Source organism: Oryctolagus cuniculus, chromosome 2, assembly GCF_964237555.1.
Source record: "Oryctolagus cuniculus chromosome 2, mOryCun1.1, whole genome shotgun sequence".
Taxonomy (NCBI): domain Eukaryota; kingdom Metazoa; phylum Chordata; class Mammalia; order Lagomorpha; family Leporidae; genus Oryctolagus; species Oryctolagus cuniculus.
In genome coordinates, this window is record NC_091433.1 from 190,951,265 (window position 1) to 190,969,762 (window position 18,498).

Sequence of the window (18,498 nt, forward strand, 5' to 3'; positions counted from 1 at the left end):
ATCAGTGATTCTCATAACCCATCCCCCCTCTCAAATCAATTCTAGCACACAATCCAGACTGAGGCTCTCTGCTGAGGATACCTGGAAGGGTATCTGTTCCTAGCCTCTCCCACCAGCCTCAGACACAGCTGGCATTTGGTTGGTGCTGCACCCCATGCAGGACAAGCTAAGCCCCAGGCTCCACAGAGAAGTGTCCACTAAGGCTCTGCATGCCCAGAATCTCCTTCCCTTCATGTCAAACGTACCAGGTCCATTCTCAAGATGCCCAACCACAACTGTGTGCCAGTTACAAATCTGCTTCCACCTCTCAGTTGTGATGCATATAATAAACCAACAGCCTTGACATGTAGAGATGTTGTGGGATGGATAAACTAGCTCATTAACTTATCCTTCACCTCATGGACACATCTGTCGTTGTAATGAGAACACTTAAAATCTATGCTTTCAACAATGTTCAAGTATACAATACATAATTACACTCGACAATGTACAGACATATAAAGCATTACGTTAGGGGCCTGTGTTGTGAAGTAGCAGATAAAGCTGCCACCTGCAGTGCTGGTATCCCATATGGGTGCCAGTTCAAATCCTGGCTGTTCTACTTCCTATCCAGCTCCCTGCTCTGGCCTGGGAAAGCAGTACAAGATGGCCCACAGCCTTGGGTCCTGCACCAACGTGGGAGACCCAGAAGAAGCTCCTGGATCCTGGCTTCGGATCAGTGGCAGCTCTGGCCGTTGCAGCCAATTGGGGAGTGAATCTACAGATGGAAGACCTCTCTCTCTCTCTCTCTCTCTCTCTGCTTCTCTCTCTCTGTGTAACTCTTTCAAGTAAATAAATCTTAACAAAAAAAGCATTATGTTGTACACCATACACATAATTTGTTTCATTAGTCAATTAAAAATAAGCAAAAAAAAATTAAGAACGAATGAAACACAAACCAAATACATTTGATTCTTCAGGACAAGTCATCAACAGTCCTCCTGCTCACGCACCCCCTGGCACAAGGTGAGAAGACCTAGAATGGAGATCACACTCGCTCTGAGACCAGATAAGGCTCTGTGCCTACTTCTCCACAAGTGTGAAGATGACCAGGTGCCCACTCAGCCTGGCACAGCCAAGAAAGGGAGAGAAAGGGGGCATACAAGGCTGCTGGGCCCACATGCATTCGGAGCTGCAATCAGGAGAGCACCCAGCGGGTCCAAGACCTGCTCTCAGATAGCCCAAAATAGAGAAGGCCCTGGTTGTGAGACAGGGGGAGCAGCTGGCCAGGCAGGTTAGCCCTCCCTTTTCCCATGGCCTTGACAGCTCCACGATGAAGTCAGAAAAGGCCTTGGCCAATCAGGGGAGAGAGGACAGCAATCAGCTTTTAGAGACAGGCGCCATGTTGGAACTGCCCCGCCTGGAACTCCTCCAGTGACTTCTCTGGTTGGGCCTAGATGGTTCCTGCCACCTTGTTTGGAATGACAAAGTGTGTCCACCAGGCCACAACACCTTCTTCTCACTTGGCCAGCAGGTGGGTGTTCCTCAGGCAGCAACCTGCCCTAAATTGATTCCTGGTCTGCTCATCCTGCCCTGACTGGCTCTGATGGTATGTTCTGGGCTCCTGGACTCTAATGGCCTTCAAACACTCACGTCTGTGTTAAACTTGGAAGTTATCCCAGGTTCCTCCTCAGGTTTTCTCAGTTCCCCTCCTTCCTGCTCATGTGTCTGCCACTCCAGCCTGAACTACCTGAATGTATTAACATCTCCCTGACCCAGCGCACCCTGGCTAATCCATCCCTGCTGCTGCCTGACTCCTCTGAAACATCATCCAACCACGGTGTTCCCCTCCTTCACCCTTAGTGGCTACCAGGTGTGCAGAGGATGGCACTATACCACCTGGCTGACACATACCATGACACAGCCCCTGTCACTTCTCACCTGGTCTCTGCTGCACACAAAGCCCATCCTCCGATGCCCTGGCTCTTCCTCTACCACCACCCTGTCCCTATTCCCTGGGTGCAAAACACATATTTATGCCCATCTCCCCCTACCCCAGATAAATATGACCCTCCCTCCATGGTGCCTTCCTAGGACCACTGCTTTGAACAATGTCTGGAGATGCACCTCTCCTATAAGACATGCGCTCCTTGGCTCCCCAGCACCTGGCATTTTTATTGGCCACAAAGTAGACCCTCACACTATTTTTTTCTCCAAATGCCTTTTTTCTTGTCAAGTGTCACTCTAAAATATTAAGCCCCACACAGACAGGTGCTACAGTGACTGCTGCATAAAACATTCCAGGTACTCTCAAAATCGGCCACCAGGAAGAATGAAAGGGGCTGTCCTTGGAGGCTTTGGTTAGTAGAGAATGCATGCCCCTTTGAACCAACGCGTGGAGAAGGGGCCAGTGTGATTATCTGTCTACTTAGCCATTGGTTCATTTCTCTCTTGGTCCACCTTGTCTCCTCTCCCCCTCCTCATGCTTACTGGTCTTTTATTCTTCTTTTCCTTCATTTTGTTGGCTTGATTTTTATAGTTTTTCATCTACTGATTCTCTTAATTAATTCCTTTAAGAAACAGAGACAGATAGAATTCCCATCTACTGCTTTATTCCCCAAATGCTTACAAAGACTGGAGCTGAGCCTGGGCCAGGCTGAAGCCAGGAGCTAGGAGTGCAACCCAGGTCTTCCACTTGGGTGGCAGGAACCCAACCACTTGAGCCGTCAACATTGCCTCCCAGGATCTGCATTAACAGGAAGCTAGAGTCAGGAGCAAAACCCAGGCAGTCCCAGTGCAGTCAGGCATCTTAACCAACATCTTAAACACCAGGCCCAAACAGCTATCTCAGTCTATGGTTTTTGTTTTTTTTTTTTTTTTAACCAAAGCAATATATCCACATAGTTCTACAAGTAAAAGAGTATTAACAGGAGGCACACAAACAAAATCCACATGATGGACCCCACCTGCCCCTTCTCTCTCTCTGCCCCCCACACACATACACACACACACACACACACACACACACACACTCCTGCTCCCTAGAGACAGCTTTCTGCCACCCTCTTAGCTCCCTGTTCTAACACTCACTTTTGTAATTCCAAATAATATGAACATACTACAACATGTTTATTAACCACATTTAGACATAACTTTTGGCTTCTCAAAACACAGAAAGTCTTATTTTTTCCCATGCCCAAGGCCCATAGGACAGCAATGTGCATTTTTTTTTTACTATTCCTTTGCTTTTCCTGGGATCAAAAATGCTGCTTTTTTTTTTTTTAACAATTTGCTATTTTTTTTTCAAGTTATTGCTACCTTCCCCCAGTGAAGAAGTGTTAGGGGAGAAAAGGTCTTGTCAGCAGCACATTCAGCCTTGTCAAACCTCTCTCCTTTGTCCCCTTACCCCTCACAAGCATCCTGGGAGCCTTGTCTTTCTCCTTGATTGGAGGCCCCATTCCCAGATCCCAGGTGGATTCTTCTTTTTCTTATTCTGTTTCTTTAATGGTATCCATTTCTCATTTCACAAGTGCAATAGAAGACATTAGTTATGATGTCTGGGAAATTTTCTGTTTCCTGATTATATAATAACAACCATAATAGTAAGAATAATCCCCTAAATTGTCTTTGTTTGCTTCAATTTTCACCAGGGACTTCCCTCAAATGCCTGGTAATGCTCACTGTCTGTTCACACGTAAGCGAGACACACTAGTTGGGGCCAGTGGGGAGGTCCATATGTTCACACGTAAGCGAATCACACTAGTTGGGGCCGATGGGGAGGTCCATATGTTTATGTCTGCAGGTGTGAAGGAGTTGCCTACATTTGTGTCTGGGGGTTGTGGGGGTGGATATGGCTTTGCTCCTGAAATGTCAATTTATGTACCCAACTATCCCCTTGACATCTCTTGATTTTCTCCCAACTCCTGCTCCTCTCAGTCTTCCTCTTACAATGGTTGCCAGGGGCCTGCACAGTCAGTCCCAGCCACCCCACCAAGTGAGCCCTGGCCACACCTGCCTACACCACCTTGCTTGACAAGTTCTTTATTCTTTTTATGTTCTTCATACAGAATATAAGCACTTTGAGGACAGCACTTTTGTTTCGCTGACTGGTTTATTCGCTGATCCCTAAGATAGGGACTGTTCTTGGCAAGTAGAAAGTACATGGAGAACCCTGCTAAAGCAGTGAATAAAAGTCATGCAATACGCTTATTAGACTCATGACTTTCCACAGCTGAAATCGGACATCCAAGGAACTGGATGACAAGAATGACACCCCATACTTTGTACACTCCCATGTCCTAGCAGGCACATGCACGCCCACACCCACACAACCAGCCAGTATCCATCATTGGCAAGATGATTAAGTATCTTCACAGCCCCTGTCTCCTGCAGCCCCTGGCTTCTGCCCACATTGGATCACAGTATGTTTGCCTGACTCCAACCTAGCATGAAGCTGTGAGCCCCAGAGGGACAGACACCTCGGATTCGTTCCGTTGCTTCAACCACATTTTGCATGATGCTCCCTGCATCAAATGGAAACCTACGAGTCAACTGACACAATTCCATCAACTGAGAAGTGTTTAGTGAACATGATGTTGGGACAGCCATCCCAAACAGGAAGCAAAGCTGGCAGCTAAGAGTGGAAGAAGGAGCAATCAGAGAGCAGAAAGGGCCAGGGACCTGCCCAGGGTCTCAGTCAACCCCTACCCCAGGACTCTTGGTAGTAACAGATTTGACATAAGCTATTAAAAGACTCTTCAGAGGGTGGGCATTTGGCACAATGGTTAAAATGCCGCTTGGGATGCCTATGTCCATATCAGAGCAGGGAGTTCAAGCCCGGCTTCTCCTATCCAGTACAGCTTAATGCTAATGCACACCCTGGCAGGCAGCAGATAACAGCTGAAGTATTTGGTTCCTGCCACCCACATAGGAGACAAGGACTGAGTTTCAGGCTCCTGGCTTCAGTCTGGCCCAGTCCTGGTAGTTGCAGGCATTTGAGGAGTGAACCAGCAGATGAAATGGCTGTTTCTCTGTCTCTCTGCCTTTCAAATAAAATGAAAACTTTAAAAAAAAAAAAACTTCAGATTCCAAACTAGCAAACCCATTAAGAGATGATTTTAGACCATTGAGAATAAATAGAAAATCAGTATGATCAAATGCTTTCTGAATCAAAGGAAATGTAAGCCCTTTATTTCAGTGTTCTTTTGATATAAATCCATCCGTGGAGAAGCAGCGTGCAGAATCAGACCCAATTGTGGGGAGCAACCCGGACTAGACTGTTACTGGAATTAAGACTTATTCTATGCATCTGCTCTCCCACAATATGGCGCTGGGAGAGGAGAAAACAGCTTCTACACAGCTGCCTCCAGTTCAACCAATAAACTGTAGGACTTGCTCCTGATTGGAGGAGAGCAGTGTACTCAGAGTGTGGGCAGCCGAGTTGGGATTGGCAGAGGAGGACTATAAAGGAGGAGAGAGACGGCATGCACCAGGAACATCTAAGGGGAACATCTAAGGGGAACACCTGTGCAGCCCCCGAGAGAGCCGGCCGGCGGTGTGCCGCTCCCCTGCGGAAGTGGGGAATGTGGCCAGGGGGAACCGCCCTTCCACGGAGGTGGAAGGGACAGTAGCCAACCCGGGAAGAACCAGCAGCAAACCCGGGGAGGGCCGAGCAGACGAAAGAACAGCGCAGGGTTTAGTGTCGTTCCTCCACGAAGAGGGGGAGCGACACCAATGGCAGTGCCCTTCCCTGAATCTCAAGACAGCAGCAGGGTCAGGTCCTGCCCCATTATTTACAGGACTCTTGGATGGAGGTGGCACCTCCCTATGGCTGTGCCCCATAGGCAGGGACTGCTGCCTGCCTCCAGCCACCTGCTCCTGGAGAGAGCTGTGCTCCCTTCATGTATTTCATACCACGTAGGGCCCATCTCCTCCTTCTATGCCCCCAAACTCTGGATGCGGTTGCTAAGAAATAGACTAAAAATTGGGGATGTCTTAAAAAAGTACACAGAGAAGAAAGAACAAATGAAACCGAGGGTGAAGCACTGATGGGCCTAAATGCTTTGCCTGCAGCCTTCACAGCCTGGCACCCTCTTAGGGAGGCCCTTCTCCACCTGAGTTCCTCTCCCATCTGAGTCCTGTCCATTGTCTGTGCTCCCACTCCTTGGATCAGCCAGGTGACGGCAGCTGCTGTCCAAGATAAACTGAGATCTCACAGTTTACCATCCTCAAAGTTTCTCTCTCACACTATTTTATGGGGGGCAGGCTGCCTTCCACACAGTTATTTGGGCCCAGGTTCCTTCTGTCTTGTGGCTCTGCCTTAGAGTCACTGCAAGTTGATGGATGGAGACAAGCAGTATGAAAAAGGCACACCCATTTTTAACGTCTTTGACTCAGAAGTGATACATATAGGTCACCACTCCTCACACCCCCGCTGGGAAAATATGAAATGGCCCCATAGGATATGGGGTTGAGGGCTGGAAACGTGGTCCCTAACAGGCCGTCAGCATCAACTCTACAACACGGAAGGAATATGGGACTGTTTAGGTGACAGCCAGCACCTCAGCCATGTCCTGTCCCTGCCCCCTTTCTCTCAACACCAGCAGCCCCTAAACAACTGGCATTTTCCCCTGGATGTTTAAACATCAGGAACTCAGCTACTGATCGAGTCATCGCTTTGGGCTATAGCTCTGTTGTGATCCATCAGTGACACACAAGAACAGCAGGCAGAAGAGGAACACAGTGTCCTCAACCCTGTGCCCAACGCTACTCCAGCAGCTCACGCTGAGTCAGTGTCACAGCACCCGGCAAAGCTTCCAGGTCCAGGAAGCTGTGTCTTCAAGTCTTTGACAGGCACTCGTGACATACGCTCCAGTCTCCCACCCAGGCACAACTGGGTCCTGGCAGCTAGTTCTGGATCGAAAGGGCAAGCTCTGCTGGGCGAGAGAACAGGGTCTGGTTTGCATCTGTTCCTGGTCAAAACAGGAAGTCCTTACCCCGTTTTCAAAACGTGTGAGCTTCTTTAAAGAAGCCAATGCACTGTGGTGCCCACAGTGACTCAACCCTGAGTAACATGTGGAAGCTGCCTTAAGTGCCCCTCACAGCTGGTTCCCCACTCCACATCCCTTCTCCTTCCCCAGTTCAGCCAGGACGTCCTGTGCATGCAGCTCTGCAGGCTGGCTCATGCAGCGAGCAGGCATGCAAGTGGGCACACGATGCAGCCAGCGCTCCAGTACTGCCCCGTTGCACCTCCACCACCCCAGTGGCCACCCATGTGACTGCCGCTCTGGGGGGGTACAGCACGCACCTGCAGAAATGGGGACAGAGCCTGACGACTCTGCCGCCAGCCTGGATTTGGAGGCCTAAGTCCTGACTCTGCCTTTTACTGGGGGGACCTTAGCAAATCTCTGCACTTTTGATTTTCAGAAGACTCCTCCATGAAATGGGGCTAATGACTGTTGAAAGTGACTTGAGGGGCGGTGCTGTGGTGTAGCAGGTAAAGCCACTGCCTGCAGTGCTGGCATCCCATACTGGTGCCAGTTCCAGTCCCGGGTGCTCTCTCCACATTTTTTTTTGGACAGGCAGAGTTAGTGAGATAAAGAGACAGAGAGAAAGGTCTTCCTTCCGTTGGTTCACCCTCCAAATGGCCACCATGGCCTGCGCACTGTGCCGATCCAAAACCAGAAGCCAGGTGATTCCTCCCAGTCTCCCATGCGGGTACAGGGACGCAAGCACTCGGGCCATCCCCCACTGCCCCCCTTCCCAGGCCACAGCAGAGAGTTGGACTGGAAGAGGAGCAATCAGGACAGAATCCAGCACCCCAACCGGGACTAGAACCCGGGATGCCGGCGCCGCAGGCAGAGGATTAGCCAAGTGAGCCGCAGCGCCAGCCTATACTCCACTTCTGATCCAGCTCTCTGCTATGGCCTGGGAATGCAGCAGCAGATGGCCCAAACCCTTGGGCCCCTGCACCCATGTGGGAGACTAGAAGAAGCTCCTGGTTCTGGATCAGCTCAGTTCCATCCGCTGAAGCCATGTGGGGAGTGAAGCAGCAGATGGAAGCCTTCTCTTTCTCCTTCTCTCTCTGCCTCTGCCTCTCTGGAATTTTGACTTTCAAGTAGATAATAATTTTTTTAAAAAAAGGGACTTGAAAACAGCCATGATAATACACCTTCCAGTTGGGTCACAGCTTACAGTTTCCAGTGCACAAAGAGCTTTTGTGTGGGCCAGTGTGAAAGACACTGAGGCCAAGGCAGTGCCCTTAAAGAGACCTGAGGTGTCCGCCAGGGAGGGGAGTGCCACCTGGGAGCTAAAGCACAGCAAAGCAGCTGTCACTGAGATGGGACACTCGAGGTGCATGGCTGTGAGGTGGTCCACCAGCAGGCCAGGGCCAAGAAGCTGCCAGAAGCCTTGCTTTCCTGAGCAAGTCAACACACCCAGCACCCAGCTACAAGCAGGCGGCCTCCAGAAAGGTGACTTTTATTTACAAGTGTGCTGAGATGCTCCCATGGACACCCAGACCTCCTCAGTTTACCTGTTTGTAGCTTACACTTTCATACACTGCATTTTGACACTCCTAAACTGTACTTTTCATACAATAGTTGATGGTTCCATATTCATAAAAACAATGCTGACCACCAGGTGCTCCTGCCGCCTCCTCTGAGGCCAAAGTCAAGGCGACTGTCCTATCTTCCTGCTCCCCATGAATGTCCAGGTTACCTCAGGGCTCTCCCACACCCACCCCAAAGCCTGGAGCTTTTCATTCAGCTTAGTGTTGCAGGGCTGGGGAGGTGGGTGTACAGGTGAGGCAGACACCACCTAAGGTCACACCCATCTCAAGGTGTTGCGCTAAGACCCCATCCCCATCTGTTTTCCAGTGACTCAATGATGTAGAACAATCTTAAGGATTTTGAGGCTGCTCAACTAACCAGCCTCCATTCCTGAACAGATGCATGAATGAGGGACCTGGGCCACCTCCCTGTCCCCCAAGGATGCTACTTCCCATCCTAGGGTTCCCAAGTCCACGTGAAGTTTCTTATCTGACCAGCCACTGCTTGCTCCGCCAAGCAGCTCTATATGCGAAGATCTCAAGTCGCTTTGCCTCTCTGCAAACAGCAGTGCCAGCTTTGTCCTTCAGATGCACAGGACCTCTGCATTACGAGAGGTGTCAGCACCTGCGCAGGTTTAGGAGACACTCTCTGTAGGGCGGCTGCGGACAGCTCCTCCTGCCGCCCCAAGGAAGGAGGCACTGAGGCTTCTCGCACAGGACCAGGCCACAGGACCCAACCGGTCGTGTGCCAGGCTGCCCCTGCGCCGCAGGAGCCCACAACACTGGCTATTTTAGTGGCAGAGCTGAAACTGCTCGTCAACCTCACATAGCCAGAGTGGGAATTTTCCACCATGGAGACAAAAGGAGATATTTAAAATTCCAAATTTGGCGTCAGGCCTAAACTACCTCTATCACAGTTGCCAGGGAGCCCGTGACTTTGGGAGCTACAGCTGACCCATGGGTGCCCACTGGCTCAGTTTAAGCTTCATCCACGCATCAGAATCCCACAGGAGAAGGAGGAGTGACAAGCATCCCAAACCAAGCCCTCAGTGTGCTGATGGCTCAAGCAACCAAAGGATCCTGTGGCACCCAAACTAGGGTTTACAGCACTTGGAGCGGGACAACGCGGTCTGGGCCGTCTCTGGCAGAATGTACAAGTGCACCAACTCAAGTGAGTGGCCACCCTGGTCCTCTAAGACAACTGACTGAGCGGGGACCCCACCCCTGCTGTTAAACTGCTGAGCTCCTCAGCAGTCAACACACATGTAAATATGGAATAAGAGGTTTCCCAGTACTGTGTTCTGTAGACGTCAAAGAAAATGAGAATGATGATTTGAATGGTGGTACGCCAGGCTCCAAAGCTGAATGAAACATGGTACCACATTAAACACAAAGCACCAATCCATCCAAGCTAACCTCAAATCCTGGTTATTCCACAGCTAGGGTGCATCAATTTCTTCCACAACATGACAGTAAGTAGACTTGAAACTCTACTAGAGTTACAGTGTTGTCTACACTTAATATTAAATGCACTCAGTAGTAAATATTAATTTAAATATTGCTTTTAGTTTTATACTGTACAAGACTATTCTTTGATGTCCCACTTCCCTGCCGGCCCACACTACCCCCCAACCCTGGCACAGGTTTAACAGGGCTGTTTCTGAACACATGGCTCTCTCGATTTCTCTCTCTTGATCTCTCTCTTATACTCTCCTCCCTCTTTTCCTTCTTTGCCCCTTCCCTCCGGTCTGTTGGGTTTCCCCACCAATAAACCCTTTTCCTTATAAAAAATACATAAAAGTAATTGGATGCAACATTAACATTTTGATGCTGGTCCCTCATATTCCTTAAATTTGAGGGGAAATCCAATAATAGACTCCTATTTGTCCACTTAACACATACTCCCTAATCCCAAGAATGTAGCTAAGTGGGTCCCATCAGCTGACTTCTGAGGAAAGTAAACATTTTACTGCACAAGGAATTACACCTATTGCCATCATCTTTTGTGTGCTCCATGAAAGAAAAACCCAAACTTTAATCCAGAATTCAGTCTCTTTCGATCAAAGCAAGGGCATCAGCCTAACTCAATCTGCAAGCAGTGTTTATTTTGGGGATTCCCTGAAATATGAATCAAGAAGACAAAGAACAAAAGCGAAACCAGGGAGCCACTGGGGGAGGACAAACAGGCGGCTTCCAAACGAATGTGTAAACCGCTTCTCCCCAGCCTGGCTCCCTCGAGCATCTCGGAAAAGGATGCTTTCACCATCGGAGAAATGACGACTGGCTGCTCCTCCACTTACATGGCTTTGTTGCAAAATGAATGTGACTTGTTCAGATTCCAGGCGGAGAAAGCAGCAGCAGTCGTGGTTCCTTTCCAGAGTGAAACTCAAAACCACAATCTCCGGTGCACAAAAGGCAGAATGAGTCACAGGAAGAGGCCACTTGCTTGCAAAACTCATTAAAGGCAATGCCGGGCTGAATGGACTTCCTGCACCAATGAAAAGATCCCTGGCACCAGGACAGGCACCTCGAGGCTCCGACAGTTTGGAGGAAGAAAGCAGCCATTAGAAATCTGGGCACAGCCTGAGTCGGCTCCTCCTCGCACACTCTCCCAGCCCAGCCCCCGCTGCCCAGCCTGGAATCCCCTCTGTTCTGGTCAGGCCCCCATCTCAGGTCCTTGGGAAGGTATCAAAGGGTCACACCGACACCCCATGACTAGGATGAGCACCTGTCCTGGGCTTCCAAGCTCCTTTTCAGGAGTGCAGCTGAGGCCAGAGGATCCATCCGGTGGCTTCCTGAGGTCTCAGGTTGCTGGGAGCTCCGAGAAGTTACTGCTTGCCCTGGCCTGGCCACATGAAACTCAGATAGGAGCTGTTTTTGGAGATGCATTAAGCCCTGGGGTTTTACTCCATCTAAAGTCTGTGTTTGACTTGTGAACAAGCATAGAATTCCCCTGAAGGACTTCTCACTACGACACACAGACGGAGACACAGAGCCATCTCCCAGCTGCTGCTCCACTCCCTAAATACTCACAACAGGCAGGGGCTAGGACAGGTTGAAGCTGGGAGCTGGGTAATCCATCCAGGTCTCCCATTTGGGTTGCAGAGAGCCAACTATTGGAGCCAAAAGCCTGCTGCCTCCCAGGACGTGCATTTGTGGGAAGCTGCAATCAGAACTGAAGCCAGGACTCAAATGCAGCTACTCCAAAATGAGACATGGGTGTCTCAACCACGGGACCAAACACTCACCCCAACAATCTGCATTCCCACCAAGCTCCTTGATGCTGGAGCTACAGAGCAGGAGGCCACGCTTGGTTGTTAGATCTGAACAACCAGGGCCAGTGATGTTGAAATTTGGGCTGTGCCAGTTGGAGGCCCTTTGGTGCCAAAAACAGGCCCCCTGAAAGAACTCCCTCCACTCTACCCAAGCCCAAGCCACACTTGATTGGTCTCCAACTCCCTGACTTCCAGGAGGGGGCCTTTGTCAGACCACTTTTTTTTAAAAAGGCTGTGCTGCCAAACCAAAACCAATGGTGCCCCCCGGTGGTCATTCAGGGCCATAGACGCCTAGGTTAGCTCCTGGCAGTTTTCCAGTTTCCTTCCAGTATCAAGTCCCTGCCTGGTTTTCAGTAGAAGCAACACGGCCTCCTTCAGTGCTTAGGAGGCAGGAGGGGTCAAAAACAGCAAGGCAGAAACCCCCGTGGCCTTTTCCCACCTTATCCTCAGAGAGGGGCACAGCATGGCTCCCACAGCCTGGAAACAAAACACGCAGCAGGGGAAGCAGCCAAGTGAGGGGCTATGGGGTGATGGGGGCAACTCTCTCCAGAATAGCTGGATGGGACCCAGCTCCTGCTGGAGCAAGGACACGGAGACTCTAGAAGCTGGTTTTTTGGTTTAGTTTTGTTTTTTTACTGCTCTGGTTCCAGGACGGTATGAGGACCACACGCATTTTTTTGGAAAGGGCATTTTGAGGCCCATAGCCGCCAGCAATGACCCCAGCATCTGTCCCCTGAGCCTCCAATGCAAGGGTGGTGCTATCCCAACACCTTCAATACACAGGGCTGGCAGCTGAGACATGGGGAGGTCTACGCTATTGAAGCAGCTCCCTCACAGAACAGCTCCCACAAGGGAACCCAACAGAGCCCAGGGAGGAGGAGAGACCCAGGCAAGGGTGGCGCTGGGGCATCCGCCAGCTGCAGACACGAGCTTGTATTCATCTCACTGCACGGGTAAGAGCACCTGCACACTGACATCACAGCTGGAATAACCCTGTGCTGCTGTTCAGGGAAATCAGTTTGGTCTGTTTTGTTTTGAAGATGCACAGGCATTAACCCCACAGATGCCCCATGCGGAGCTGCTGCCGCTATGTTTGCAACATCTAGAGGCCGATGCTCTTCCTTTTACTCCAAAATGCCTAGGCTGAGCCGGCAGACCAACAGAAGTCTCCACCCACATGGATGACACACAGAATCAACAACAATTATGACAGTTTTGGCTTCCATGACAGAACCAGTCAAGGCCTTTGAAATGAAAACACATCTAGGGTACCCTACAGATAAGTCCGAAGTCCGGAAATATCAGGACAACAGGTTGAGGAAAGGGAACCACCAGGAGTTAACACCACACCTGGGCAGGGCCCTGGGAGCACTTAGAGAGCATCTGACTGAAACTCCCTGCTCCTGAGCACCCGCCGGGCAGGCACAGCCCTCCGTCCTCCCCACACACAGCACTGAATCCACAGCAGACCAACTGCTGACTCCAGGTAGTGACACAAATGCTCAGAACAGGATCGGTTTGATGCGAGGCTTGATAGCACACACCAGAAAACCAGCAACTTAGTAACTTACCAAAAACTAAACTTAGAGACATCAGTTAAGGGGATGGCCAAGTGTTGCCGTTCGCAATGCAGGTCTCTTCTAAGAGGGCTGTTTTGAGTCCCAGCTGCTCTGTTTCTGATCCAGCTCCCTGCTAATAATGCACTTGGGAAGGCAGCGGCTGACAGCCCAAATGCTTGGGTCCCTGCACCCACGTAGGAGGCCCAGATGGGCATTCCTGGCTCATGGATTCACCCTAGCCCCTCCCCAGTCATTGCAACCATTTGGGGAATAAACCCACAGATGGGAGTCTTTCTCTCCCTCCCTCCCTCTGTCACCCTGCCTTTCAAATAAATTTTAAAAAAATTTTTTTTAAAAATCTAGTTAGGATGCCTGTATCCCAGTATACCCAGCTCTGTGGAAGACAGTTTGTGATGGCTCAAGTGACTGGGTCCCTGCCATCCATGATTGCATTCCCAGCGCCTAGCTCAGTCCCGGCCCAGCCCCAGCAGTTCGGGCATTCGGGGACTGAACCAGAAGATAATGGGAGATTACTACTTTCTCTGACTCTCTGCCTCGCTCAAGTAAATACTATCCAAAAAAAAAAAAAAAAAAAAAAAAAACTACACATGCTCAAATGTCAGTGAAGCCTTTCATCAGTTTCATTTATTATAATATTTCCTAGCTTTGAATCCAGCACAATACAATGAAGTTTACAGTGATTTTTATCATTGCACCAGCATACACAAATACAGACCAGATACTGTAAGTAAAATATGTTCAAAGTGGTGAACTGAACCTACAAATTGAAAGGGAAATTTACTTTGAAAGTGTAATCATTTGTTTTCAGTGTACCAGGTATATTCTTTTCAATACACCAGGTATATACATTTTCCCATCCCACGTGATAAGCATCTGACAACCGGTCACTATGAAGTGACCCACTTCCACTGGGCACCTCTGACATGTGTGGTCCAAACACAGCATTCTAGCATGCGGCCTTGGGGGGCAGGGGGTCGCTGGGTGGCATTCATGTATACACGGATAAACCAGCTTGGAGATGCGTCGGTGTAGCTAGCCCCCAAACAAACCTTGTTGGAAGCCGCAAGGCGGGTGTTAACACTGCTCAGTGGCCAGGGCTCACACTGAACTTGACAGATCTGAGACTGTGACTTTCTGGAAGGCATGCCCTGTGCAGGAGTGCTGTGGTGTGGGAAGTTAAAGGTTCATCACACTTACGGGTCCACAGAGGATCAATGGAGAGGACAGGCACCGACCCTCAGGGTCAGAGCTCCTCCCGCATGCAGGGCAGAAGGCCTTCGAGCCTTTGTAGGCCCATGAGTTTTATATTTAGCTCAGAGCAGTTAAAAAGTACTCAAAAATAACCTTGTGGCAGAAACAATGTAGCCTCTACAGGCCCCTGGGAGAAGGCCCAAAGAAATGAGCTAAGGCAGGACTATGTCTCATTACTCCTAGCATCTCCCAAAGAGAATCTGCATGTACGTATCCACGTAAACCAAGGCCCACGTCTGCCTCCTGCGCGCCGTGCTGACGGCTCAGCAGAGGCACGCGCTGCCGACAGAGCCCACCAACTACAACGAGGCAACAACTCTGCGTTCTCTTTCACAGAAAGAGTAATGTTTCCTCCAGCTGTTCTGCTTTGCCTCCTGTGACTCGAACAGGGAAATTTAAATAGGAAAGTATTTCAGTCGGTTGAGGAAAACACTCTTTAGAAAAATAATACTTCAAAAAGTAAAGCAAAATCTGTTACCAAAATAATTCTCTTGCTTTTCACATTGTTCTTGCTACAAACAGAACTTGACAAGAGAATCGCCTTCCATCGGCTTAAAGCATGTCACTCAAATTATTACTTATTCATCTGTCTTTGAGTGGAAGAGGCTGCTAAAAAAATCAATTACTCATAAATTCCAGTGTATCAGATACACAGAATAAGCCTCCTGGGATAGTCAAACAGAGAGCTTTTTAATATACTAACAACAGCTGTAATTGAAAGAATATGACCTAAAACGCTTGTTCGGTAACCCAACCGAAGTAATAAATAACATCTACAAAGAATAGAACCCAGCTTCTTGAAACAAACTCTCTTACAACCAGCCAGCGTCGTCCGGGCACTCCCGGTGAGACCCGACGTCGTCCCCATTCGGCCACGTGACCAGAGCCAGGGCACGTGATCAGCGCCACGCCACGCCGCGAGGCCAAGCGGCCGGCGTGCTGCCCGAGGGGCTCACCCTCCTTTCAGTTTAAGGCATTACAAGGTTACCGAGAGCTAGACACAGCGCATTCTAAATATAACGGCCGCCACAGGTACATTAAGGCATAAATATCCCGGCCTTGAGCCACCAAAAAACAAATGGGGGGGCCACATGCCAGTGACCTTGACGGCCATCTTCACAGCCAGACGCGTGGCAGGGCTCTTCCCCCGGTCAGCAAACGCGGCAAGGGAACACCGTGGCCGAGGCCAGGCACACCCTCACGGAAATAGACCTCCTACCCTACTGAACACCGGGCCCATCCGGCACTGCTCAACCGTCCCGTGTGCAGCCAACAGCAAGGAGGTAGCGAGCGGCGGACGCCCACAATGCACAGCGACCGCGAGTGGACTTCCGGGGCAGCCCGGAACAAGTACTTCCGGGGCAGACGGGGGCCTCACGGAGGTTGCGCGCGCATTCGGCCTGAGCGGCCGGGCAGAAGAGCCTGTGGCTTCCCTCAATCAGGCTCGGAGCCCAGCGCGGGGTCCCCGCAACCTATCCTTTAATGGCGACGCCCAGGCAGAGGCGAGGTGGCCGGAGCCGCCGGGTCGTTGCTACGCCGAAGCCGAGTGGACGTCTTGGTTCTCAAAAGGCGGCGGCGGCTCTCTCCAGTAGGTGAAGTTGCTGAAGGTGTCGGAACAGGGGAAGTCTGAAGAATGGCTTCTTTTCAGCAGAGGGAAGACGTGGTCCACCACCTCGCAGAGCCGCACGTACCTGCGGGGAGAGGGGCGCGGTCAGCGTGGCGCCCGCCCGTGGGGTGCGGAGGGCCCAGGACGCCGGGCCGGCCACGCCTGGCCAGGCCCCGGGTTCTCCCGGAAACCAGAGAGGGGCGCGAGAGAGGCCGGGCGAGGGCCAGGCGGGGAGCGAGCGCCAGCAGAGGCGACGGCGGCCAGGCGGGGCCTGGGGCGGCTCATGGGCAGGCACACCCTGGGGGCGCCCACGAGGGTGCTTCCTGGGGTTTGGCCATGGGTTCTGCAGCTCGCTCGCTGCTCTGTGACGCCGCCGGGAAAATGCTTGACCCCTCTGAGCCGCCAACCCTGCACTGAAGGGGAGGGAGAGGAAAACTGCCATGGCGCCGATTGGACAGTTAAACCACGCAAAGCGGGCAGCTATGAAGTACTGTAAACCCGGGTATTCCACGGGCTTGCTGCCCCCACCGTCAGGAGACCTGGGGTCGGGTGCTACCTGCCCTGCTGTGCAACCTCGGGCAAGTGTGCTGCCCGCTCTGGGCCGCGGGCCCTTGATGGCGCGGAGCTGGGCTGCAGCGGGATTTCTCAAAGCTCCTACAGCGCCCCTCGCCCTCTGCGCTTGGTAGTCAGGGCTCTCTAAGGCCGGAAGCACCTCTCCAGACCCCCGGGCACCTCCGGGGGGAGAGGCTGGCACGCCCAGGCCTCCCACTCGCCCTCGGACTCCTCCGTGACACTCACTGGGCCTCTCTCCAGTTCCAATTTGCTAAGAACCGAAAGGGGTTTCGAAATCCAAACTCCAAGAATTAGCGTGTTCTGAGGCATAAAATAACGCACGCAACGAGGACGAGTGTGTGTGTTTAATAAAGGGCCCCCGAGGGCGTGGGAGAAGCGGCATGCCTGCACGGAATGGGGGAAATCTCTCAACAGAAAACCAAGAATTATGTCTTTGCTGGGGATTAAAACAAATAAATTTTTAAAAGACCTCCTGGCTGTAAGGCCTATTTGTTTGAGGTTTGTGGCTATGGGAGGGGCCGTCCCCAAGGGGCGCAGTTCCCTGCCAGGCTGCCTGAGGCACCAGAGCCAGACCCGCTCGCTCCCTCCTGGGCTCTAAGGGGCCTCTGGGTGACCCTGCACCGAGGAGCTCCTGGGCTGGGCAGAGCTCATGGCGCTGACGCTCAGCGCACAGGCAGAGCCCTGAGCAGCCCTCGCCGACAGGGCCCTGGACTCCGCAGACATGTCAGAGGGTGGCCCCAGGCTCCAGGGGTAGGCACCAGCCTGACACAGAAGGCCGTGCCCTGGAGCCAGCTGTGCTGGGGGGCCGGCATTGTACAGCGGGTTACACACCACTGACACTCCCCATCCCATATGAGCACCAGTGTAAGTCCCAACTGCTCCACTTCCAATCCACTCCCTGCTAATGCACCTGGGAAAAAATGGTACAAGATGGCCCAGGTGCTTGGCCCCAGTCCCCACTGTTGAGGCCATTTTGGGGAGTGAACCAGTGGACGGAAGATGTCTCTCCTGTCCCCTGCCAGTCTGCCTTTCAAGTAAGGAAATAAACCTTAAAAAAGAGGGAAAAAATGCTATACCCAGATCAGTGCCAGAGAGAGGTGTGCTCCCAGGGAGGGGCAGAGAATTCCTCTCACAGGAACAGCCCCAGCTCCAGGCCAGGCCAAGGGCAAACCACCCTAACTCCAGAGTCAGTGGACAGAATGACCTTGGGGGCCTCCAGGACAGGCTCTCTGAGGGCACACACATTGAGGCCACGCCTTCCACTTCTGTTTCTGGCCAGTATCCATTGGCCAGTTTTTGACCCTACAGAGAAACCCACTGGAATCTACAAACGGAGGTTCTCAAGGGCACTGACAGGAAGCAAGGAGAGGGAATTCCAGTTCCTGCTGGGGCGCCACCAGCCGTGGTGTCTGTGGCCCAACACTGGCACCTGCTGCAGGACGAGCAGGGTCCTGGCTGCATCCCCGCCTCACGCCACACACCTAGAGCACCGCTTGGGCCCCAGCCTGACGATGGGTCAAGAGGCTTGCAGGGCATCCCCGGGGGCTCAGTGTGGCCCAGGGCCACCCTATGTAAACTGCAGAAGAATCCACCCAGGAGAGAGAGCAACTTGTGAGTGAAAGTGTACCCCAAGGAGGTTAAATCTCCTTTGTGGCCTTGTGGGCAGAGCCGCTGTCCACGACATCA

The 18,498-nt window shown here is 51.6% G+C and overlaps 1 protein-coding gene across 20 annotated transcripts in view; it reads right to left on the reverse strand.

Moving 5' to 3' along the window:
• Window positions 1–13,980: 13,980 nt before the first annotated feature.
• Window positions 13,981–18,498, reverse strand: part of LPIN1 (lipin 1) — a 125,094-nt gene continuing 120,576 nt past the window's right edge. For all 20 annotated transcript variants that reach the window (XM_008254750.4, XM_051827807.2, XM_017340887.3 and 17 more), the window contains one exon: window positions 13,981–16,324. In XM_008254750.4, coding sequence (XP_008252972.1) covers window positions 16,165–16,324 — 160 coding nt within the window. In that variant the 3' untranslated portion in view covers window positions 13,981–16,164. The remainder of the gene's footprint in view (window positions 16,325–18,498) is intronic.